Here is a 26,076-nt window from a genome sequence, read left to right as displayed (position 1 = left end):
GCAAGAAAAAGTAAAATAACCATCACACCCAAAGTCCTTGCAAGACCAAGTTTCTTGCAAACAGATGATTAGGGGATTCAAGGTTTTCTAATAATTCAATTTCTCCTCATTGTAACCCAGGCCAGCCATATTCCAAGATAGAAGTAACCCACCCAGGCTACCTCAAAGGAGCGCTTCTTTCTGCTTCCGGACAGGTGTTATTCAATACTCTTGCGACCCAGGTCCACTGGGCCAATTCAGCTTCTACATCTAAGGCCTGGGGAACAGCTACCATATCAAACACCAGATTCATTCAGCGACCCCTTCTATCCAGGGAAACCACAATATTTTTGGTGTTGCCCAAAGAGTACTCAAACTCAGGGCCCATTGCATCTTGTACCACAGATTTAACGGCCCTAGAAGCTGTCGGACACTGTGTTGGAAAACAGAGGAATATTCCTCATATTCAGGAACAGATGCTATGTCAACCCCTCATTTCAGGAAATGCTCACAATTTGGCATAACCAAGTTGCCAATGATTAAAGAACAAAAAGTAACTCTAGAATAAGAGGAGTCATGTAAATTAATCTTCACATTCAAAATAGTTCTACTTGATTTCAACCTTAATGCCTCTATTTCTGAAAATAGACTAATGGATTATCGATTTACCGGATAAAATTCATTGTCAAATAGAAAGGTAAAATCCACCATGGGGGATAGTGCACTCTGCCCCATACTGAGATTCTTTAAGGGATCCCTTGGGGGGATCCATAGAGGAACCCTATCACCACGATTGGCCACATGTGAGCCATCATTGGGCTGAATGTTCGAATTCCGGCACCGTCGTGGAAATTGGGGCCTCTAATCTTGTGAAGGGTAAAGATGTATTCCCTATAAGAGCTCTATTCCACCCAACCTGCTTGATGCTCCGTATTTGGTACCCCTTCTCTGGATTCTCAGCCACCCCAGCCCCAGAGGCCCCGGGCCAAGTCTGGAGCATAGGAATCCCACCTCCCATTTGTGGTTTCCTTTCAGAATGATTAACCAACTCGTTAATCAGGGGAGTATGAGATACTTGGGTGGACTGCGGTATCTAATTTAGGACCAATTTTCCAGATATCCCCGTTTCCCTGGTCGTTGACATACGCACTATATGGGGCTCTAAAGCAACACTCAGACGGGGGACTGGAGTCTCCCCTCTCCTCTAGTGTTTGAGTATCGCTCTGGTTTTTCAAGAATCCGTGAAAAGTGCAATTTTGACATTTTCAGTTTAGAAAATCGCCGCAACTTTGTGTTTCTTTTTCATATTTTCCCCCTTATGATTCGTTGTGGGGCATCCCCTCTTCCATGTTTTCGGCCCTCTCTTCTCAGGCAGGTCTGAGGAACTGGCCTGGGAGGTAGAGGGAGTCCAAACCTCCCCCTCTGCCCCACCCTCTTGTTTTCCGAAACCCCTAATTTTCTTAGTTTCTCTTTTGCCCCCTCTTTTACCATTATTAAACAAAGGGAAAGGTTTTATTATAGACTTGTCCGGAGGGGGTCCCGATACAACCTCCTCAAATAGAGTACTTAAACATAACTTATTTTTCAAGATTACACATGGGATCAATAGGGGGCAACAGAATAAGAGGTATTCCCGCTAGAACAAACATCTCGACTCTCACGGGGACAAATAAGGGAAGCCTTCCATTTACAAGTTCTTCTGTATGGGGATGTGTCGTAGGCTTGGGTTGAATAGAATCAAGCTTAGTTGCCTTTTGTACTTCAAACAACATTGCAGAAATAATTTCCAATATATGATCAGAACTTAAAACCAATTTCTCTAGTAGAGACAAAATGGAATTTAGAATTTTTTCAATGCAAACGAGATATTCCGAATGCACAACATCCCTCATTTGCCAACTTTGGTTGTGTACAAGGCAGAAAAACATTTTGGGCGGATTCCAAAAAAGTACCACTCAAATGACTACAATACAAAAGAGGCAGAGAGACGCCTAGGAGAAGAACTTATAATTGGAGTATTATTTCCCCTGAGACCGCTCGCCGGAGAGACTTCCTTGTGAGGGACATCCCAGCCTCTTGTTTTGGTTTCGACGTCAATGTCTGGGAGAGTAAAGTCTTCCCCTAGGTTTGACCCTTCTCATGCAATTGACTTCTTAACCATAGAAGGAGCATTGTCCAGTATACCATCCGGAACACCCTCCCCGCTTATTCACTTACAAATGTACCCCAAGCAGATAAAGCAGCTGGTAAAACAACAAACTGTCAGACTTTTGACCATCTAAAGAAATAGGTTGTTCACCTTGAGGGTTGGCTGGAAAGTCTGAGCGAGATTTTGTACATGAAAAAACGTCGGGTGTAACAGATAACCCACCAGACCTACAATCTTGCTTTAACCTGTTTGGAGGAGACTTGCTTGCTCTGTTGGCGGTCACAAGAGAAAAAAATCTGGATTTGCATGTGACGGGGCGACCGGGGATTGCCCACTTTGACCATCCTCGACATCATCAATCTTCTGTGCCTGCACCCCTTCCCTGGAGCGATTCAAGTCCCCTGCAAAGATGCAAGTGTCTCCCAGTGACTCCACAGAAAAAAAAGGGGAGAGAGCATTGCTGTGTGGCAGTTCGAAAACTGTCCGTCTTGAATTACTGCTGCCACTTCAGGTGCGATCGGGGCAACTTGTGAAAAAAGCCTGTAATAGCTGGGTGGGCTTTATAACGGTTATTGCAATTGTCTAGTGCCACTATATGATCTCTTTAATTTATATGACTGACTTGGAGATGAGAGCACACGCCCGAGCGTAATTTTCTAGAGGTCATAATGCTCGGAAGGGGGGCACTTTTAGCAAGACTCTTAACAGGACTTACTGCAGCCCCAGCCCCTCTCAGCTAATGGAGGACCAAGATGATTTAAGGAGTCGCTCCTCACAGCTCCCGGCTTTTCACAGCTGTCAGCACTTAATTCACTTAGGCACCAAAATTTAAAAAAACTCAAAAAAGAAAAAAGGCAATAACCAGTGAGTGGGGCACTACAGGCAGACGCAAGCTAATCCATGCATTCAGTAACAAACATTTAATCAGTGACTTAGAGTCAGTCATGCATCTACTAAATGTATTCAGGCACTTTTACATCGACTTATTCTTGAATAGACCTTGGCATAGATGTATATGAAAAATATTTAAACTTTACAGAAACACACATTCACTGGATGACGTCAGTGACGTCCTCAGCAGTGCATTGCAGGCGCGCAAGTTATAGTTAGCTCAACCAACTATAAACAGACGAATTTCTCTGGTTTTATAGGAATCAAATGTACAACTATAACGTCCCTGAAACCTATGGTTTTTTGAGTGAATTTCTAAGGTTTTTTAAATGCTAATTCCTAACTATAACATCAGTAAAACCTATGGGTTTTTCAGTGAATTTCAAAGGTTTTTTTAATGTTAATTTCATATTTATAAAGCCTATATTTTTTCAAATTGTTTAATACTTTGCAACTACCATCCTTTTTTAAAAACTTTACAAATTATGTAATCTTTTACATCTTTTACATCTTCCCCACAAAATGTATCTTTTTTTTTTTGTTTTGTTTTTTTGAGAAAACTACAGTCCCGTAACGGTAGGCTACCAAGCTCGATCAACACGCGAATCCTATCCACCACATTTAAATGATGCGTATTTCGTATCCGACTGGTTTGTGGCACAGCGTCCCGTGTAACATGTACATACGAGGTCACGCCAGCTGCTACTTTGGTATGCAACGGGTACGGACTACCAAGCTGCGCGTTACGTCATATACGTATAGGGTCGCGCATGCGACAAGTGCATGCTGCCACGCCCTGTGTTACGTCATAGACGTATGATGTCGCGCCGCATACGCCATTCCCTAATTTTTTTTGGGCTCAAAACTTTATCTAAAAAAACTTTAAAGTGTATAAGAGAGCAAGCGATAATTAAAAATATTTTAAACAGTTCTATATTTCTAACTAATAAATTTCTATTATAATAAATATATTTTCTCAAAATCAAATCGGGTGCGGTCTCATTGCGCACTGGCTGCGCGATTGCCATGTAACCATAAAAAAAAAGCATTTCATTAGTTCATAACATTTCCCATTGTAACAGTTCGAAAACGCCACCCACTTGAGTCAATATCTGTACTGCATTTCATGAGACACACCTCTTCTGCTTAGAGAGCTTTGTTCAAAACTTTTTGCAATACACACATCTTACACTACACACAACATGCAACCATCATTTTCATCAATATTCATGCTCTGTAAAGTAGCCTTCCACCTATGATACCCATACACCTAAAAGTTACATTACCGAAACTTTCTCCAATACCACAGGGAACATGGTTCAATACGCTGTCCACAACACAACGTAATATAGTACGGCCCAGAGACAGTATCATGCATAGATAATGAACACACGGACACAGATAGTGCAAGTGGATACAGGCACGTACGCCCGACTCCTTTTTACCACCATGATGACATATCCAGTGACGTCTGTGCTGGATGTGTGTGCGGTAAGTCTAAACCAGCCTTCAGACAATGGTTGCGGCTAGCATCAACTACAACAGTAATCATTGGATCACACACAGATTCAATATTAAAAGAATCAATTTATGCTGCAGTAAGGTAGGGACAGTAGATGTGAAATACAGAAATAATTCCATCGTAAAAGAAATACAACGTGTGGTATACTGACAATCAATAGATCTGAAATAATACACAAAAAGCTATCATAAACGCTCCATCAGTTCTAGTGCACTCACATAACCACATCAAAAGCATTTAGCATGTGCACAGCCACCCATAATGCGTGCTGTAGACAGGCCGTACTAGGAGCAATATCTGTTGCCATCAACACTGCATCATCTGCAATACCGACTCAATCTGAATTATGAACACTGCTGTCTGCAGTGTAGGCCATAGACAGCGGTCACAAAGGACCCACAGATACGTAAAGTGACTTCACCTACCCAGTTTGTCGTCAGCGAAGCAAAAAAAAAAGTCTTCAAAGCCTGCAATGATACATATGCATAGTGCAGACAGTACACACTGGAGCAATGTCTTTTCCTACAGGAGTACCTCATCTACAATAGCGACTCCATCTGAATTCTGAACACTGCTGCCTGCAGTGTAGGCCAGAGAGAGCATTCAGCAAGGGCCCACAGCCACGTGGCATTGACTTGACATCTACAGTTTGCAATACACAAAGCAAAAAAACCGTGTGCGGAGCCTGCAATGATGCGTATGAGTGGTGGAGACAGAGCACACTACAGCAATCTCTTCTCTTACAGGACTGCATCATCTACAATAGCAACTCGATCTGAATTGTGAACATTACTGTCTGCATTGTTAATTAAAAGCAGTACAAATTAAAACTAATTACAGAGAACCCTTACAATGAATAAATCAAACCAATTCGAATTGGGATTTCATCTCTCCACAGTCTACACTATTCACTGTTCCTTTGGACCACCAAGATAAATTTGGTAATTTCACTAAACCTATAACTGATATAAAAAAACTTCTTGAAGCAAGTATACTAAAACAATATTGTATATGTTTCAATAGACGTTCTAATTACTTAACTACTGGATTCAGTAATTAAACAATCACCACGCAATCTAAATTGTGAACCCTGCAAACCGCAGTCTATACCAAATCCAGTGGTCATTCACAACTCACAGCCACATACCGTTGAATTCGGACGCACGGAGTTGGTTGCACCTGATCAGAGGGGGTAAACAAAAATCATCACAGACTAAGTTATGACAGCCTCAATCATAGAATCAAGACCTCATTTCACTGTTTGCACCTGCTGTACCACAGTATACTTCATCGACTACCGTCAACCAAGCCCAATAATCATGTGCAGCAGTTAGCTACGGAATCACAGACTGATGCACCTCACACGAACTTCTGAAAAAAGCAAGCAGCAGGTAATATCGGACATCCATTGTGGGATCAAGACATCGTTCCACAGATGGGACCTAAAGTTGGATGAACCTGATCGAAGAGAGTACCTTCATCTCCACTTTCAAATGCAGTTCTAATATTGTCCATTGTGGGATCAACACACCATTGCACTGTTAAAACCTAAAGTTGCTTGCACCTCATTGGAGGGGGTACACAGAAATCATCACAAATTGCAACTTCTTAACATCCTCAATCATATAATTAAGACCCTATTTCACTGTTTGGACCTGCTCGACCGTGGTGTATTCCAGCAATACCAGTCAACTAAGCCCAATAACCATGTGCAGCACTTAACTACAGAAGCACAGAATCTGATGCACCTCAACAGACGGAGTTGTGTGCAAACCCAGCAACAGGTAATATCGGACATCGTCCATTGTGTGATCAAGACACCATTCCATGGTTGGTACCTAGAGTTGGTTGCGCCTCATCAGAAGCTATACACAAAAATCACCACACTAACTTCTGACATCATAGAATTAAGACCTCGTTTCACTGTTCGAACATGCTGTACCCGCTATGTACTTCAGCAACTGCAATAAACCATGCCTAATTATCATATGCAGCAGTTAACCACAGAAGCACAGAGTCTAATCCACCTCAACGGAAGGAGTTCTGTAAAAATTAAGCAGAATGTAATATCGGACATCTTCCATTGTGGAATCAAGACAACGTTCCACTGTTGCAACCTAGAGTTGGTTTCACCTGGTCAAAGGGAGTACCTTCATCGCCACTCTCAGATGCAGTTCTAACATCATCCATTATGGCATCAAGACACCGTTCTACTGTTGGGACCCAGAGTTGGTTGCAGCTGGTCAAAGGGAGTATCTCCATCTCCACTCGCAGATGCAGTTCTGACATCATCCATTGTGGGATCAAGACACCATTGCACTGTTGGGACCTAGAGTTGTTTGCACCTGATCGGAGGGGGTACATTCATCTCCACTCTCAGATGCAGTTCTAACATCGTCCATTGTGATAAAGACACCGTTCCACTGTTTGGACCTGCTGTACCGCGTTGTACTCCACCGACTGCAGTCAGCCAGCCCCTATGATCATGTGCAGCAGTTAGCTATGGAAGCAGAGTCTGATGCACCTCAACGGAGGGAGTTCCCTGAAAACTCAGTAGCAGGTAATATCGGACATCGTCCATTCTGGGATCAAGACACCGTTCCACTGTTGGGACCCAGAGTTGATTGCACCTGATCGGAGGGGGTACACCAAAATCCTCACAGACTAACTTCTGACATCCTCAATCATAGAATCAAGACCCCGTTTCATTGGTCGGATCTGCTGCACCGCGGTGTACTCCACCGACTGCAGTCAACAAAGCCCAATAATCCTGTACAGCAGTTAGCTACGGAAGCACAATGTGTGATGCACCTCAACGGAGGGAGTTCTCTGAAAACTCAGCAGCAGGTAATATCGGACATCGTCCATTATGGGATCAAGACACCGTTCCACTGTTGGGACCCAGAGTTGGTTGCAGCTGGTCGAAGGGAGTTCCTTCATCTCCACTCTCAGATACAGTTATAACATCGTCCACTATGGTTTAAAAACACCGTTCCACTGTCGGTACCTGTCGGACTACTGTGTTACTATTATACAGAGCACTCCACACTCTTGGGCCTCAGGCTGGGCTCTGTGTGCCAGTGTCGCAGTAGCCAGCGTTAATCTCAGGAGCTTTCCGAGCTTGCAGACCTCTGCCCAGGACTTTACCGGCACGTGGTCGGCCCTCTTTCACATACAGAGGTGTCGAAAGGTGAGCTGTGGGGCATATATGCATCACAGCGGCCATGACAGTTTGAGTACCAGCAGGCTGAGAGCATCATTCACACACCCACCTTCGCTCACAGCGTCAGCCTCGCGGCGGTGTAAAGCAGCGCAGACCTGGCAGACACGTTCGCCAACCCGGAAGAGAACCACACCCAATGAAACGTGCCTTTTATTCATACCCCTATGCTAGCCTTGCGTACAGCAAGCCAGCCCACTTCCCTAAACATTTTGGGGGGGGGGGGGGGGGGGAGGCACGTACGCGCTACAGTTCAGTAATCTTCCCTACTGACTGTACTATCATGGTTGCGTCGACTGTCCACTTCACTCAATAGACCAGTGTCTGTTATGTACATGTCGGTGCTCTGCATACTCAAGTCGGTCCGGCACATCCCCTCAAGACTTTGCATTGTATACTTTTATAATCGAGAATTACTTGCCACCTTCGCACATACTTTGCTCTCATCTCTCCCTGCATTCTGCATTGTGTGGCAGAGGTGCCATGCCATGTTTGTGTACATGGCTAGCCACGGTTCCCACAGTACGTAGTGTTGTTGTGTCTGCTAGGTGTACTTGTTGTTTGTCATGTTGTATGCGAATATATGAAGTAGCGCGTTTATTCACGAGCAGTGGTTTCTCCCATTTACATATCGCTGTTTTAAAGAGCATACAGAAGTTTCTCACAGGTGAAAAGCGCAACCACAATGGCAGTCATTCATTACTATCCAAGAATGTCCAAATACACAGCGCTTCTAAGCTTACAGCCCCCAATCTTGCATCCTTTCTTAAAAGGACGCCAACTCCCACAATCAGACCAACATTCACACAGCTTTCTAACGGCAGTTATCGGCTTCTCAATAACATGCACTCTTACGGAATGTGAGCTGGCATACCGTATGTCCTTACTGTTTCAAACCAAGTAACTTCCTGTGGCAATGTCTAGTCCCACCCCCACAAACCAACTCCCAAACTTCAACTTGGCCTTCAATTCCTACTTTGAAAACAGATTTCATTAAACAAACCAAACTGAAAGGGCTTTTGTCCACAACAGAACTGTCCCTCACTTCCACAAAAGAAATTTATCGGCTGCAGATACCACGAACTTCAAGTAAAATACACTCCCTTTTAAATACAAACCTCCCATTACACTTTGTAAATTGTTACGCAATTTTCAACACGTCACACTCTAGGTCTGGCACACTTTAACACTGTCTCCTACAGCCTTCCAACACGCTTTCAAACAGTTCTTTTAATACCAGACTACATTCATTCTTTCGATCATCTCTGGAATAACAGGAACAGTGCCCATAATTTTCACCCTCTTTGCGGCCACCCTACTACTAATTCTACTTCTAGAAATAGCTATGCTCTCTATGGTAACAACTATGTCCGACAGAATACGCCTCTACGCCAAGCTACATCAATACTGTAAAAAAAACTGAAAAACCTTTCGGCTGCCTGCCTCTATTATCGGAGCTAGCTACAACATAACATTAAACTACACTTATGCAGTATGCGTACAACCATCGTTTGATTGCAAAACTTGCCCATGGATGTATGCCTTGCCAACATCTCAACAATAGCTCCAGATATCCAGCAAGTAATGGAGTAACTTGAAAACCATGAACGTGATTGTTCTGGCAGCGGAGCAATAGCGAATGCAATGCAAAAAGGAATCGCAGCGCAATGGGATTTCTGCGCAGCCGTGAAAGATCTCCTGCAACGTGCGACCTTTCACAACATCGCAGATTGCCTGCCCATTCAAATTACCGCTCCTACATTCGAGGAACATTACTGTCCCTTCGAGGATATGAATTGGATCGCTTTGTTTTTCTCACACGATGCCAACAATAGCCTCTTGGAACATTAAGCATCTCAAGCAGCTGAAGAACTTCTGGACTGGAATCTCCAAGACTTGTAAGAAACTCACATTGTTCTTGAATGGATTTTTTTTTTCCATCTTTGACTTTTTCCTTTAAATTTTTTATAATACACTTCAATCCTACTATTTTGATATAATAACTTTAAGTATACTCAGACATTTGAACTCTATCCTCATTATTCCCCCTTACGTCTCCAGTATAACCAGGAATCTGTGATGTATGGCCTATGCAAATACGCTATTTACTTCCAAAATTAACCTAAACCAGACACCCATTTAGAAACCACGTCTATTCTTTGTGCACACACCGCTCTGCCTGCCTGTTATTCACAAAGCCCTTTCACACAATTTTACTCAGTCAGTCTCTGCTCAGAACCTCATGATAAAAATGTAAAAAGACGACTTTAAGAACTTGTTGGCAGTGTGGTAATCGTAAACTACCTTTATTTTCATTATACAATGTATTTATTCATGTCTAATAGCTATTCTGAAGGTCACATAGAACTGTAACAATGTGCAATTCACTGATGCAGGAGCTTCGATTTGACTACAGCAGAAGCAATTGGGGTTTGTCTAAGCTCGATGCCTTAGCTCTCTACACAAGAATGATTTTTTGAAACAGCTGAAGACAATGTATGGTTTGACTACAAAGGTACCGAATGTGCTTCTCAGAAGCAAAATGTTTGTATTCATCCTCAAAGTTTTAATGTGGGTAGAACTAGTACCTATTCTGACACGCACCACATTGAATCTACTGTACAACAGATTGCCAACTATTCTACTGTTAATTTTCGGTTACAAAAAAGCACTGCCAAGGTACACAAAAAGTTTGATGACTACATTTTGCAATTTTTTTTTATTTTTTTCTTTTCTTAAACGATACATGTGGTAATCGTATCCGACCTTTATTTTCTTTGTAGAATGTAGAGTCATTCAAGTGTAATAGCTATTGTTTATTTCACATGCAACTAACATGTAATATACAATTTACCGATGCCGGAGCTTACGTTTGAATACAGCAGAAGTGGTTCAACTTTGCATCAGCTGGATACCCTAGCTCTTGCACCATTGGGTCCAATTATGGCACTGACAGACACTTTCTATATAATTTTCAAACTCCATCCCTTTATTACACACAACCACTTTCTTAGACAACTCATTTTACCATCATCCTTCTCTGGCATTGCAACATTCTGCATTATATTTTTCACGCTTATTCCTTTATTCCTGCTTCCTACAACACTACATTCCACTCTTCAGACCAATAGGGATGAGTAGTTAGTTTCACACTCCCTGTATAGAATAAACACATACTAACACTACTTACACAGGTATGCTACAGCGGTCAGTATCCTACAGCGCCCACAGCACATCACTTCAGAGCAATAAACTCACGACTTACACTCCGTTTCATCCCAGAGTATTCAAACCGATACCACCAAGTACTTTGCCTCCCGCTCACGCTATACTCTAAATGCATACTAACACCACCTGCACAGATTTGCTACAGCGCCCACTATGCTACAGCGCCCAGAGCACATCACTTTACAGCACTCAGCTCACAGTTTAGACGCATGGTTTCATCCCAGACTGTACCGGCACCTCACCTCTGCACCATCTCAGTGGGCAAAACAGCACTTTCACACCAGTAGGGATAAATAATTCGCTTCACACTTCCTCTATAGCACACCCTACCCACCCTACAAACCTCACAGCGCTCCTACCCTCCTCTTTCCCACTTTTTTTCTCCCTTTTTTCCCCTTACTCGCTTCAACGGAATCACAAAATGGCGGCCAACGCTTCCTAGTTGCAACCGCTGGCACCGTTCGCAGCCAATCACCAGCAAGCTTGTGCTCATAACTCCTCATCCAATCAGATGGCAGAATTCCCAAATATCGATATCTATAAATTTCGATATTTCTCAAGAACTACTGAACGGATTTACACCAAACAAAAGCGTGCTTTCTAGACCAAGACCCTTCTCCCTTCCAAATTTGGGGTTATTCCGTTTACCCGTTCGACCTGTAGCCTTGTCTAAAGTTTCCTATGGAAATTAACAATGAAAAAAAAAACACGTTTTGGGACCATCCCCTTTTTTCTCGGCCCCCCTTCACGAATCACCCCCAAACTTTCAACATAGGAGCTGATCTCAAGTTATTGCCATTTTCCTATAGTAACTAGGTCCTAACTAACTACCTACTGGCGACTGCCAGTAGGATATGGATATATACACACACACAGACAAGGATCTAGCGGACGTAATGGTATACTGCTTTTGTAAATTGGCCATCATGACAAAAAGTTAGTTGAAAACGTCACAAATGGCCATTTTTTTATTTAATTTTTTTACTCATTTTTAATATTTCTTTAATTCAACGATTACAGTAATTCTCCGAGAGAAAACCTTCAGTGAGCTACACATGATTCCCTTGCTGAATTCGGTTTTTACAATGGTTTCTATCACAAACTGGACGTAGGTTAAGAGCACAAAAAAATTGGAAAAATGCGCTACCTCTTTGAAAAATGCCAAAACTGTTAAACAAAATTAGTTTTTTGTATTCAGCTTTATACAGCTGGAAAGACTGACTGTAGTACAGCAAATAGTTTGTTGATGCAATTTTTAAGGGGGGGGGGGGGGGGGGCTAACAGACCCTTTTATCCGGAGCAGTTTTTTCCTATTTTTCTTGTAAACACAAAACCATGCAATATTTTGCCTATTTTCTCAGGACTCTCCAAGGAAATCCACTAACCCTGGGTACCTTTAGAATGCCAAGGATGTTGGATGAAAAGGACACAAATTTGGCATGGGTACCTTATGTAGAATAAAAATAACTTCTAGAGCCCTAAGCGCAAACTACCCAAAATAGCTAAAAAAAAAAAAAAAAGGGCTCAGCAATATGGGGAGGGGACAACCACAAAACAAAAATTACTACATTAGAATTCCACTTTAAAGCAACACAATCCTATTTGGAAAAATATTTAAATAGCTATTCAATTACCAAAGCAGTCAAGTGAATATTAAAAAGAATGTATAAACTGCAGTATATTCAAAGATGGCTGCAGACATTCAGAGGCACCTCACAAAGAAAATCACACCTGATATTTTTTAGTCTTCATCGCTAATACGGCATTTACAGGAACCAGAAGAACCATGACAGCCACACCAGCAAGCACAGAAGGTCCCAAATTCTGAAAGAAAAAATACAGTTTATTTCCAAGCACTTGTAGTCATTATCCAATTTCCTGGAGCTTAAAAATAAGGATTTTAAGAACTCTTAATAAACATTTTTAACCTTAAAAGATCATCTGATAAGGTCATTGAATACTTTCTACTGTTACATCAACCTATGACAAAACCTATGACAAGGCTATGTGTTGTCAAGATTAGAAAGCACATCATTTTGCAACGGGAGCCTGAGCAGTATTACACAGCTAAACAAAAAAGTGACACCACACCTTCATTTGCATTATTCGATAACTAATTAAATTACATACCTACCCTCGTAGTAGACATTTGTCCACTTAAAAGCATACAACAGAATTTAAATGCAAATTTTAATCAGAAAGAGGAGTGTATGGGTCCATAAAAGATGGAAACACTAATGAGCAATAGTTAAGGAGAACTTAGTGGATGGCAAATGTTCACTTGGAGGAAATTCATCTAAACAAAAAATAAATGCAATAAACAATGTATAAAAGCATCAGCACAGCCAATCGGTTTCGCTACATTTGACCGTTAGGCTTTTTGCTTTGTCATGGTCTTTGCAAAACGTCTTTTGTAGCGGAAGCTATCCCCCCTCAATCTGTAAAAATGACCATGCTAACAAAACCTACAGACAAAGTGTAGATTAGGGATACAAGACATCGATACCACAAAGCTCTCTGCTAGTCTACTAACTAAAGATGAAAACTGGGGACCAAAGGTGTGAATTAGAGATGCAAGAAAGAAATGCAAGACCTATCAACATCACTGAGCTCCCCGCAAGAAATTTGATTCAACTTCAACAGAACAAGGCACAACAGCAACCAACATGGCAAAAAATTACAATTAACATACGACTAATATAACGGAAGTACTAGCTTGCATGAAAAGAGGCAAAAGAAGCGTCTCTACCTAAAGTTAGAACAAGGATTTATATGAAGAGAGCTCCCTAGTTTGTGGAATGTCGAAGGAGATTAGAAGAAAAGCAGAAAAAAAAACTCTTGAATTTGACAACATTCGCCATTAAAGAATAAAATATAAAAACAGCATCTTCTAGGCCAGAGCCTCGTTCCTCAGATCGCAATAAAACCAAGCAAAAAGACATTGAGAAAACTTTCATAGCAAAGCAAATCAGTCTCACATCCATTTCTGTAACCAGCACCTGACAAGAGGTGTGAAAAAATATTTGCCTTTTTCACAGAAAAGACCATAAGAATTAAACTGTCACTGCCAAGCAGTTCAGATGACAAACCCTCTTTCTATTGATGAAGACCACTATCACATTGATAAAGTAAATTGAGGTTGGCAACATCAAGATATTTAATAAGATCAGCCGCACGTATTGCAACCTTATCAACAGATGCTTCTCCTTGTACCTAAACAGCTTAACTCCTCCTCCCTGGCACTGCGCAAAAATCCAATCTGTATGAAAGTCTGACAATTTAACACTACAATAAGCAGAACAAAAACAAATCCCTGAAAATTTCTCCAAAAAAAATAGAAAGTTGGGTCTCATTACAATCGAATAAAATACAATCGACAAAAACATGATTTCGCATCAGGCTTCATAGCCAGACAGTACAGAAACCACTGCTCTAAAGACAATGGATAACGCTATACATCTTCTTGACAATAGCAATTCCTGCCTTATTATACTCCTCATTAGCCTGTCTATGGCATTTGACAGTAAACTGTACCAACCTACAACACATGCAATGACAAAATGGCGATCAAGGATGCTGTTGTAAGCAGGCATGGCTGACGATGTAAAATGACGGAAATGTTTTGATTTATATGCAAAGTGTTCAGGAACAAGTGATATTGTTGACATATTGATGTGTACAGCTGCCTGTGGACTAATGTACCAGAAAAGATAAAATGCAATAAAGATATTTTTAAAAAAAATGCAGTTGTAAGATTGTTGTTCTCTTACCTAAACAATTGCAACTCATTAAACTTAACCGATTCCTTTCAAAGCATCTTTTCAATCTGTACATGAAACATCTGCCCACAATTCTGAAATAATCAAAACTCTCCTGCCATGCTGACACCCAACTTAGTTTATACGTTTCAGAACTTTTCCTTGACAAATGACTGAAGGACAGACCAACCTGGCTCTTCCTCAACTACACAAACTTCAATCCACTGAAGACAGAATTTCTTTGTCTCTCCCTTCACAGTCCAAGTTGTTCTAACCAGGACTCAACACGCGTCACAGAATTGAACTGTATTCCCACAATTAATGATTCCACAAAGTCATTTTCACACTCAATAAGAACCTGAACCTCAAAGCAAATATGAATGCTACTACAAAGAATGCTCAATACCAGCACAGACTACTCCGAAAAAGCACACTTTTCATTCTAGAATCAGACTTCAAAACTGTCTCAAAAAACCATCCTCTTGAGACTAGACTATGGCAGTCATACTGCCTGCAATTTCTAAACCGTAACCAGCATCAATTAGGGCAGCTTTCAATGTTGCAGCAATTCTAATTGCAGAAGTCATATCATGTCAGGACTTCCAACCCTACACTGGCTCCAAGTAGAAGCCAAATGTATATTCAAAGTGCCTGCATCACACAGAAGCCTTTCACCAGTCCACTCTCCAATTACCTTGTCCAAGACCTCACCCAATTGAGATCTGTAGTTCCATCTGGAGTGCTGAATCCTTACTCCCAGAACTGCCCAAGTTAAAGAAAGAAATAAAACAGCTCTTGAGCCTTCACTAACAGCACTCCCACAATATAGAACCAATCCTGCCCAAGATTCAGGTAAATCCGAAAACACTAATGCAGCAAACTGTATTGAACAAACTTTCATACTGCTTTGTTGAGGATTTGTACCCTGTTCTCTTCTACTCTTTACAGGTGGACATGTCTTCTTAAGGAACTGCCTGCATATTGCCTTGCTTGTATATAGCCTTTAAACTCTGACCCCTGTAGTCGTTATTTAACGTGGTAGTTGTGTAGTTACAATACAATAGACTAGAACTTTACCCCTTCATTATATTTGTATTCTTGGCAACCTAACTGCTTTGAACTTCCACCTACCTGCAAAGCTGTAACTTCTCTAAAAAAATGTACAGCACTAAGATACTGCTCTGCCTAGTTTGCACTATATAAAACTGCAAACAAACAAAAATTATTTTTGGTCTCAAAACTACATATTGTCACATTAGCCCCTGGTGGCACTGAAGGGAACTACCTTGTACATGGATGTGCTCATTGTGAAAGGAGAGAATGCTGTTATTAACAGTGAAGCTAGTCAGCGGCTGCTGTGGGCTGACCCTTTGCCCAGTGCCGTTTGCGGTTATGGGCGAAAGTCTAATAGCACACCAGTGGATGAAGAGGGTATGGCTGATCGCCCCTATATGTAAGCATATTACACATAGTTTTAGTAAATTTTAAAAAGTTAAACTGTTGCTATCGAGGGTAAAAAAAATGGTAGCTTGCAAAACAATACAATTTAAGCCTTGCAATTGAAGCAGTGATTGGGCTTGGTTGGACTACACGCACTGAAATGGGTTACATTTTAGGTGAATGCGTATATGTTCACGAAAAAAAGGTCACTCAGAGGGAAGAGAGTCAATGACAGAAGTAGGCTCCCCTTTGTCCCATGCTGTACCCTGTGGCGGAGGGAAGGCAAAATGAAAATGATACTTTAACAGGTCAGGTGATCAGGAGGGCTGAAAGAACCTCAATGTACATATACAGCATGTGCATTTTTATCAGGGGGGGGGGGATGTAAGCTGCCAAACAGCAAGCTTGCTAGGTCAAGCCTAAAAAAATGCAAGGAAAGAAGCTAATAAACTAAGGTTTAACTGAGCAAACTGATGTCCTGTGACAAACTACAACACATATCCAAAATAGTCAAATATTATTACAATTGGAGCTTTCAATTCATGTAGTTGGCTACAATGACAGAGGCAATAGAGGGGAAAGGTAGAATATGTTCACCATAAGATGGGCACTACAAATGCTCCCCCGCATATGTAACAATGGTCTAACTCAACAAAATCAGAATGATCACTGGTCCTGAGAACGACACCAAGAAAACTTCTCTCATACTTCAAGAGCTTGAAAATCAGTTACCTTTGGACCAAGCTCACTACTGGAAACAAGCATAACTCCTTAAGGTAAACAACAAGACAATGGGAAAGTTTGGGTCATCCAGTTGGAGGTGCAGGAGGAAACAATAGGGGTGCAACACAGTTTGTCAAATAAAACATTTCTAAATCTTAATCATGAAAGGGGTAGGAGGAAACATATGTGCAAGCCCCTTAAGAAATCCATTTACAAAAGGGGTTTAAATAAAGAGGGTTGGTCTTGCAGCCTCAAGAAGGCAGACTGGGCCAAAAGGTACCCTTCGAGTGTGCCAAGAGCAAAACCCTGCTGGGCAAGATTCAAAATAAAGCGCAGGACTTGGGAGAAGGAAGCAGACCGAGGATCAATAGATCTTTCTGTATAATATTTTACAAATTTGTGCCACTGGCAGGCAAAACATTCTTGGTAGAGGGATGCCTGGCTGTCAAAATACCATTACAGACTTTGGGAGGAAGGTCGAATTCTGTCAACTGCTGCCGCTCAGTCTCCACGCAAGAAGGCATAGAGTTGACAGGTTCAGGTGGAGGACCTTGTCCTGCTGCTGGGAAAGAAGATCCTCCTGAAGGGGCAGCCTGATCAGAGGATCGATGCTTAGTTGGAGAAGCTTGGAAGACTCTCCATGCCTAGTTTGAAGGCACAAAAAGGACTTGGGCCCAGTTGCTCCTGATCTTGAGAACTCTGGACAGGAGTGGTATTGGCGGAAAGGCAGACAGTAGGCTTGAGCTACACTCTAGATTAAAAGCGTAGCAGAGCGAATGCCACCTTGGAAAAGCCACCACGCAAAATTCCTGACATTGCGTGTTCACAGCGGAGGCGAACAGATCCAACCAAGGCTCTCCCCCACTTTGCACCACCTCCAGATTGAAATGCCATTCGTGACCTGCTAAGCATCAATGGTTGAGTTAGTCTGCCCTCGATTTCAGAGAACCTGCCAGGTATTGAACCACCAGGAAAACGCCCTGCTGTTTCAACCACGTACAGAGACGCAGTGCCTCTTGATAAAGAGTCCACGACCCCACTCTGTTTGTTGCAGTATATCACATTGCAGTGGTGGTGTCCTTGAAAACTTGAACCAGCTTTCCCTTAATAAAGGAAGAAATGCTTTCAATGTCAAGCAAATCGCTCAGAGCTCCAGCAAGTTGATGTGGAGATATCACACCTCTCCAAGATGGCCACCCTCAACCCACGAGTGAGGCATCTGTCACTACTGTGGGGTCTGGTTGGGGAAGGGAGAGGGGTCTGCCTTCGACCCAATCGCAGTCTATTAGCCACCACTGCAGGTCCTTTGCAGGTCTCTTCAGTACTTGCCCATGTATCAGATTGCCCTAATGCTACACACACTGAAACTTCAAGTCCCACTGCAGAGCCCGCCTATGCTAGCTGGTATGAGTCACTAGTAGGAGGCCATGAGGTCCAGCAGTCTCAGGCACTCTCACTGAAATCCAGAACAGGGGGTGAAACATCGGTACCAAAGCCTGAATATCCTGGACTTGCAGTTTGGGAGGATAGGCCTGAAACTGCACTGTATCCAGAACCTCTCAGATGAAAAGGAGCATCTTTGAGGGAGTCGGGTATTACTTCTACACGTTGATAGAGATCCCCAGCAAGTGTAAAAAGTTTGTCGTAGTCTGGAGGTGGGAAACAACAGCCTGGGGCGAACTCACCTCAAACGGCCAGTCGTCGAGATAGGGGAAGACTGGCACTCCTGATCTGCGCAGATGAGCTGCACCCACCGCCATCACCTTGGTGACCACCAGAGGAGCTTTGGTAAGGCCAAAGAGTAGCACAGTAAACTAAAAGTGCTAGTCTACCGTAAAAAACACATGTAGCGCAGATGAGCAGGAAGAACTGGAAAGTGAAAATAGGCGTTGTGCAATCCCAACGCTACCATCCAGTTTCCTTGGTCCAGAGCAGACAAGACCCGCGCTACAGAGATCATCTTGAGCTTTTCCTTTTTGAGGAAGTAGAGGAGGGCTCGTAGATCTAGGATTAGACGTAGGCCCTTTTCCTTCTGGACAAGAAAGTAGCAGGAATAGCAACCACAGCCTACTTCTGGCACTGGAATCATCTCAATGGCTCCCTTGGCCAGGAGTCTCATGACTTCCTCCTGAAGCAAAGCCAGGTGATGCTCCATCAGCCGATCATAAGCTGGAGAGAGATAGTCTCAAAGGGGCGGGAGTAGCCCCTTCTGACTATCTGAAGGACCAACCTATCCAAAGTGATGTTTTCAGTGGTGGAGGTTATGGCTGGTCCTGCCACCAACTGGCCGCCGTTAATCTTGAAGGTAAGGACTAGGAGGGTTTGGAGCAGAGGGGGCAGGAGGGGTGGTGGAATGACCAGACCCACTGGGTCGGAACTAGCATGTGCCCACGGCCATGCAGAGGTTGCTTAACTTGTGCAGCTTTGTGGCTGGGATATGGCTGGTGTGACTGAGAGCCCCTTTCATAGCCACAAAAGGGGCGAAAAGCAGACGGGAGCGTGTGGCCACTGAGGCCCAAGGGCTTGGCCATAACCTGCGAGTCCTTAAAGCACTCCAGGGCCATGTCTGCTATGACTCAGAAGAGACGGGTGCAATCACAAGGTATGTCCATGAGGGAAGCCTGGATATCCCCAGAAAAGCCAAATGTTCTCAGCCGGGCGTGGCGTTGAACAGCCACTGTCAATTAAATCGCTCTGCCCAGCGAGTCGGTCATGTCAAGCCCACAACGAATGGTGAAGTTTGCCACATCTCTCCCGTCTGATACCACTTGGGAGAGGATGACCCTGTCCTCCTACGGTACCTGTGGCAGCACTTGTGCAACCGTTTCCCACATTGAGTGGGAATAATGGCCCAATAGGCAATTGGTGTTCACCGAATGCAAGGCTGGTAGAAGGAAAGATTTTCTCACCCAAACTATTCAGCCTCATGGATTCCCTGTACGGGGAGCAGGAGTGAACAAGCCTTGTGAGGTAGATGATTGGACCACCAAGCTCTCGGGTGGGGTGGTTTGTGGGGAAATTTGGGCCCCCCGGGACAATGCAATGGTGGTGGGCGATTGTGCTTTTCACAGGAGCCCCTGTGCTGGGCTTAGACCAAGTTTCCAGAAGGACAGTCAAGGCCTTGTTGAAAGGCAGGATTGGTTCTGAGGAGGAAACACCCGGCTGCAATACCTCCGTCAAGCTTTTCATCTCGACTTCCACCGAAGAGAGCTGAAGGTCCAGCACCTCTGCTGCTCTTCTCACTACCATAGCATATGAAGCTCTCTCCTTCCTAGCCACGGTAGGGGGAGAAAGCAACCCAGAATCAGGAGAGGTATCCAGTTCACTGGTCTCCCCGAATTCCTCATACCGGTCCATTTGGCATTGAGGCTGGTCTTATAAAATGTCCTGTGACCCCTCCCAGTCTTCCTCCATTCCAAGCTCTTCAAAATAAGGCTGAGGATAAGACCGAGGACCCAAGGGCCCCATGGGTGCTGGAATCTGCATTGGAAGGTGCCAATCTGGCTCTGGGTCACCTGGGTTAAGAATGGGGCTGGAGGCGTCAGACGTCATGGCGTGTGGGCAGGCACCAGGGAAGGTCGCAGTAGCTGTCCGTACGGAACCCTATGAAGCCCCCTCTGAGCCTCCCGGCCCGAAGATATACTGGAAGGGTCAGGCCACCCAAATCTGAAGCACATGGCGTCATACAATTCTTTGAGCTGGACGGGGCTCGCTAGGTCTCCTGGGAAGGCAGGGATGCGCGGAGCCGACCCAGGCACAGGTCTCACATAACTAGGTCTCGAGCGCCAAAACTCCTTGGTTGCACCAGCCAACAGACTGGGCTAAGTCGAAACACAATTCGACTTCTTGTGTTTCTTATGCCTCTTACCTGATCAAACAGATTACTCAGTAGGAGGATGAGGACTAATGACTCACAGTGTGGTGCTCGGACCTACCTCTCACACACACACCCAAGAACAAGACCTCCGGGCGGACGACATGGTGGAGCGCCAGGCTGCAAACAACTTCTGGACTGCTCCCTCTAAGCTTTCGGATCCATGGCCTGGCAGTCAGAGCACAACTTCTAATCGTAGTTGCGCTCCGGAGATGAAGGCCAAATCGGGTGCGGATCATTCACCAACATGGCGCGGTGGCAGGCGCAGCATGGTTTAATAATAGAAGTCTTCCTTGGCATGTTGGGAAAATGCAAACATCAAAAAACGTTCAACAAAACATCTAAAAAAGAGCCCGTTAAAAAGTAATGGAGGACTGTTGTCTTCACGGATCTGTGCTGGCGGGCGCGGAAAGAAAAGAACTGACTTTAGCACACAAAGGAGGCGCCTATACAGGTAACGAGGAGTTCACACAGCGGAGATGATGCCAACTACGTCACGTGAGCCGACAGACGCCATCTACCAGCATGAAAGGGTATTGCGTGAAGAAAAATCTTCAGGATCCAGTCCGACACCTGGGAAATTCAAAGGTAAGGAATCTGCAGCTAGATGTCGCTATCAGATTGCTGTAATCTTGCGTGGTACTACAATTGCAGCATTCGTAAAAACGGTCCATAGGGGAGGTTGTCCAAGAGTGCTTTTGGTTGGTGACTGCTATACAAAAGTAGACTGTTGCAGTCAGTTGGTCTCCTGTATGTGGTACTTGTTAATCAACCCCTCCCTCCCCCCCCAATCAGGCAGACCATGAGGTCTAGGAAAGGGAGCTTGTTATTGGAAATATTACTGGAGAAACATTAGAAAGGGGTCAGAGCGTTAACCCAGTTGCAAACATCATTGCATGTAGCCCTGCCGCCTTTCCAAAAGATGAGAACATCAATGTATCTGCGCCTGAGGGATATTTTGGTGTTCAAGGGGTTGGAATCATAAAAAATCTTGTCTCTCAAAGTCAGTCATATAGAGACATGCTAGACTTCCATGGTCTAAGTACTCACCATGGAAGACCACCAGGTTGGTGGTACAATTGGTTACCATATTAAAAACAATTCTCTGTAAGAGAGTGTAGCGCACTCCATGCTGAAGCTTACTGGGGTAGGTGACATCCACTTGTCAGATCGTAGGGCACTCTCTACCACCTCCAATGTGGCTGCTTGGGGGAATGTTGGTGCAGAGTGCCCTGCTTCGAGGGTGACTAGTAGGTCAATTTGTTATGTGTCATTGGCGTCCTCAATGAAATTAAGGACATCTCTGGTATCCTATAGGAATGAAGGTGTCTTTTTGGCCAAAGGTTGTGAAAAGAATGGTCACTAAATCTTTTCAAGCCGGCTTTCCATTTTTAGTAAACACTGTATAAAGGTGAACCACATTTAGGTTATTTTGTGATTGGATAATATTTGATATGAAACCAGATTCCAACCACTGTGCAGATTAGAAATAATAGGCTCTGATGAACTGCAAACTGATTATTGACTTTACCTATGGCAAGTAACATGGTGACCCTTTGAGCTACCAGAGATAATTGCCTCTACTGTTCGCCACCACATTTTTAATTAGACAAGTAGACTCATTGATTAAACCTTTAAGAGGACTACGTATTTTTTTAACGCACCTTTTTATATGCACACACTTCACTACACCAATCTACACTAACAGCGCTACACCCACACTTCACATATGGCATTGGAAGAAAAGATCTCCATTTAAGAGCCCCTTCGTGGGTGCCCAGTCAGGCACTGCAGCACTGGCCCGACGATGACCATGCCCTACGATAAACACGACACCCCTCTGGGTGTGTGAGGGCTCCTGTTCCTAAGGGAAAGGACCACCCCCCTCCAAGTCCACTTCCTTAGATAATGACCGACAGCATATTCTCCTGTACTTTGCCCCTAGGAACTGCATACCCTTGTTAATAGACTTGATACTTTGTGATATATGCAAAACAGTACGTGACAAATGTTTGACATTGGTGAGAGAATTCTGGAACTACATAAAGACTAAGGAAATGCTCCAGCCACAGCGTGGCTAGACGTGAGCGCTACTTCAGGTCATCCTCCAACATGGTAAACTAGTCAAAGGTATGTAAATAGTGAATTGGCACTCTTATTCAGATTACCTTCTTAGGGAAAAAAAAATTAACATGACATGCGAAAAGGTTAAAGGATCCCAGACACCACCTGAAGGAAAAAATTAGGGAGGTAATCATCTGTCTTGCAAACCCATGCATACACGGAAACAGTCTGCAGACCATAATCAGTAAAGATTGACATCTCAACATCTATTTTTCATGGACACTTCTTTTCACAAAGACTACCAGAAAACGTCTGCATCCTTTTACAATCCATCAGGTGGAATCTGCCTAAAGGAAATGAGATTAAGCACTAAATGGAAGACTTTGCAATTCTGCTGATCGGCGATTTTAATGTGCAACGTCCTATTCACTTGACAAGGACAACCAAATAATTCTGTTGACTGAAAATACTGAACAGTTTTTGGTCTGCGAATGCAGCCTGTAATGTGCTTTTTAAAAAAATTTGGTGCAGCCGTCAATACATCTTTATAAGGTTGTATTTATAAATGTTCAACGTTCACCTTTATTAAGAACATTAAATATCTAATGCCATGTTCCTACTTGCAAGTGTAGCATGATGTGAGCAGAAGATATTCACTCCTGTTTAATTTACCAGACATTTTGGAAAGCTCTTGGCACTCTGCTATTTTACAGGATGATTTAAATCCACCACTTACAATGTAATTTCCTTTATAGTGCAGTGGTAAGTTTGCACATAAATTCCGTTTTTGACTAGTGGAAACAGAGGATTTTACTTGGAAAGGGCTTTCAAGGTCAAGAACTTCTCAGCTTGCGACATGGTTTACTTTCAAGACAAAGATAGATTCAGATGCTTGTTTATCGATGCAAAAGTCTAAAATGCAGTTGTGCATTTCTATTCATCAGGACAATTTCATCTAAAAGCTGTGAATTTTAATTTGCAAGGTTAAAACCAGCAGGGCCTCCTAATTAACTTGACTGTGTGCCTGCAGTGTGTGCCCATGGAGGAGGGGTGCAATTACCACCAGACTGGCAGATCCCCTTGTCCTTCCCTAGTGAAGAGTTCAGCAAAGATCTTCTCAACACAACTGACAAAATCAGCTGTGGAACCTCAGACCTGGAAAACAGTCAAACTATATATGTCTGTGGCCCACCAGAGTACTGCCTCCAAAATCCTGAAAGACCGCTTGTACGATGCAGTGGGCCAAGTGAGGCAAAAAGACCTACATGTTGTGGGATTCCAGGGGTTAAGGAAGGTGGGAAACCAAATAATTCTTAAAGCGATGGCTGCACCTCATCGTTTCAGCAGAAAATCTCACCTCATAACATGTAGTGGAATGAGCTCACTAGGAACTCACCGAGAAACCTCTCCCCGCAGCAGCACAAAGGTCAATGATGGCTTAGGCCCTGAACTACAAAGACAGATGAGCTCCTAAAAGTTATCCATGTGTTGGATGAGATTCACTAAGTCCATGCCGCATTACGGTTTGCCTGAACTACACTATTAGTCCAGTCAAGCATAAATTCATATTGATGGCTGCTAGCTACATGTTCCTATATCACGCTAAACTGAAGGTAAGAGTTGGTACAGGAGCTGGGGAAGGCCAAGTGGTAGATTCTGAGAATCCAACAGGCGCCAAGGGTGAACCTGCTGGTGGTACACCAGATAGAGGGCCTCTTGGTTCGTTGAGGCTCACAAGAACTAGGAGGAGAAGTCTAAGGATTTGAAGAGTCGGAGCATGGCCATGCAGAACTCTTCGATCTGCCTCTGTGTTTTAAACAGCCCAGCAAACTCTGGTTGTTCAAAGACAAGTTGACAGACGTAAGGATCGAGAGGAATGGCGATACCCTTGTGCATTCTCAGAAGTATATGAGTGGCGGGTAGGGGCCAAGTCCCACTTGGACTTTGATTTCTTCTTCGAGTTTCTGAAAGACTTGCAGCACAATGCCAATAGACATCTGAATTGACTCTTGATACTTCTGGCCTGGGACCCACCCTTCAACTAGGACCGGTCTCCCGGTGCTTGGCGACAGGTTTGCCTCATGGTCTCATTTGGCCTTTGAGTTAATCGACGCAGTCTCTGCCCGCCTTAGAGTTGAAGACCAACCCCTGGCAGCCCAGACAAACCTCATGTGTCACAAACATTTGTTTGCAACAGTCCTTACAAGCCTTAAAACCTGTGTAGGAAAGTAGGATCTGCTTTCAAGGTCACTCCCACTTTTTGCTGGTGTCATTATGTTTTGCTGACTAGTCTGACTGGGATCCTGCTAATCAGAACCCCAGTCTCAGGATCTTCCCTAAATTGGACATGGTTAGTATGTAGGTTCACCCCAGATAGGCTACTGATGTAACCTTGTAAGCCCCTAGTATATGGTACTAAGGTAACCAGGGTATAGGTACACAAGGGGTCCCTCATGGGCTGAAGCATGTATTATGCCACCCATGGGAGACCACTCAAATGGTGACTACAGGCCTGCCATTGCAGCCTGTGTAAGCTGGTGCTGGTTCCACTTAAAACAGATAAGTTTCCATATATCAGAAGTCGCTACACTTAAAACCTATAAGTCACCCCTAAGGTAAGCCTTTCAGTCCTGAAGGCAGGGTGCTCGGTTATATGTGAGATGGTGCCCCTGCATGAGCAGGACACCCATACAACCTTTGAAGTCCATCAAGTGCATCAGCCATTAGGACATATAGAGTGGCCATGCATTATTACAGCATGTAACGAACACGGTCGTGTTTGGATCAAACATGCTGAAATCATACTCACAGTTTGGAGAAATGATTGCATGCACTGTAAAGATCCTCCAGGAGGCCCTCAGTGCTCCCGGTACCAGTCTTCTAGACCCGTACAACAAACTATGGCTACTGCCGACCAGACATGATTCTGCCCTTCTGCTGCAGAGTCAAGCTTGAGCAGGGGCAGGCCAATAGGTTACCTGTCAAGAAGAGATGCGACCACCTCCCAGACAGGACTTAGTGTATTGGGACAGGGTGGGACACTTGCCAGCGTCACTAGACTGCTTTGAAGGGCACCTTTGGTGCCCTCCTTGCATACTACAGTTGACACCAGTTAAGGGAGCAGTTGGCTCCCGCTCTGGCACGAAACTGGACAAAGGACATGGAATTACCCTCTCCACTGTCCAGCACCTCTTGTGGGAGGGACTCCTTAATCGTCCCAACCGCTTT

General features: G+C 43.7%; 1 protein-coding gene across 3 annotated transcripts in view; it reads right to left on the bottom strand.

Moving 5' to 3' along the window:
* Positions 1-26,076, bottom strand: part of ABCC1 (ATP binding cassette subfamily C member 1 (ABCC1 blood group)) — a 1,390,768-nt gene that overhangs the window by 1,012,337 nt on the left and 352,355 nt on the right. For all 3 annotated transcript variants that reach the window (XM_085632083.1, XM_085632084.1, XM_085632085.1), the window contains exon 11: positions 12,721-12,813. In XM_085632083.1, the coding sequence (XP_085488209.1) occupies positions 12,721-12,813 (93 nt within the window). The remainder of the gene's footprint in view (positions 1-12,720; positions 12,814-26,076) is intronic.

Source organism: Triturus cristatus, chromosome 10, assembly GCF_964204655.1.
Source record: "Triturus cristatus chromosome 10, aTriCri1.1, whole genome shotgun sequence".
Lineage (NCBI taxonomy): Eukaryota > Metazoa > Chordata > Amphibia > Caudata > Salamandridae > Triturus > Triturus cristatus.
The sequence above is the reverse complement of the archived record's forward strand: the minus strand, read 5'-3'. Positions and strand labels throughout refer to the sequence as shown.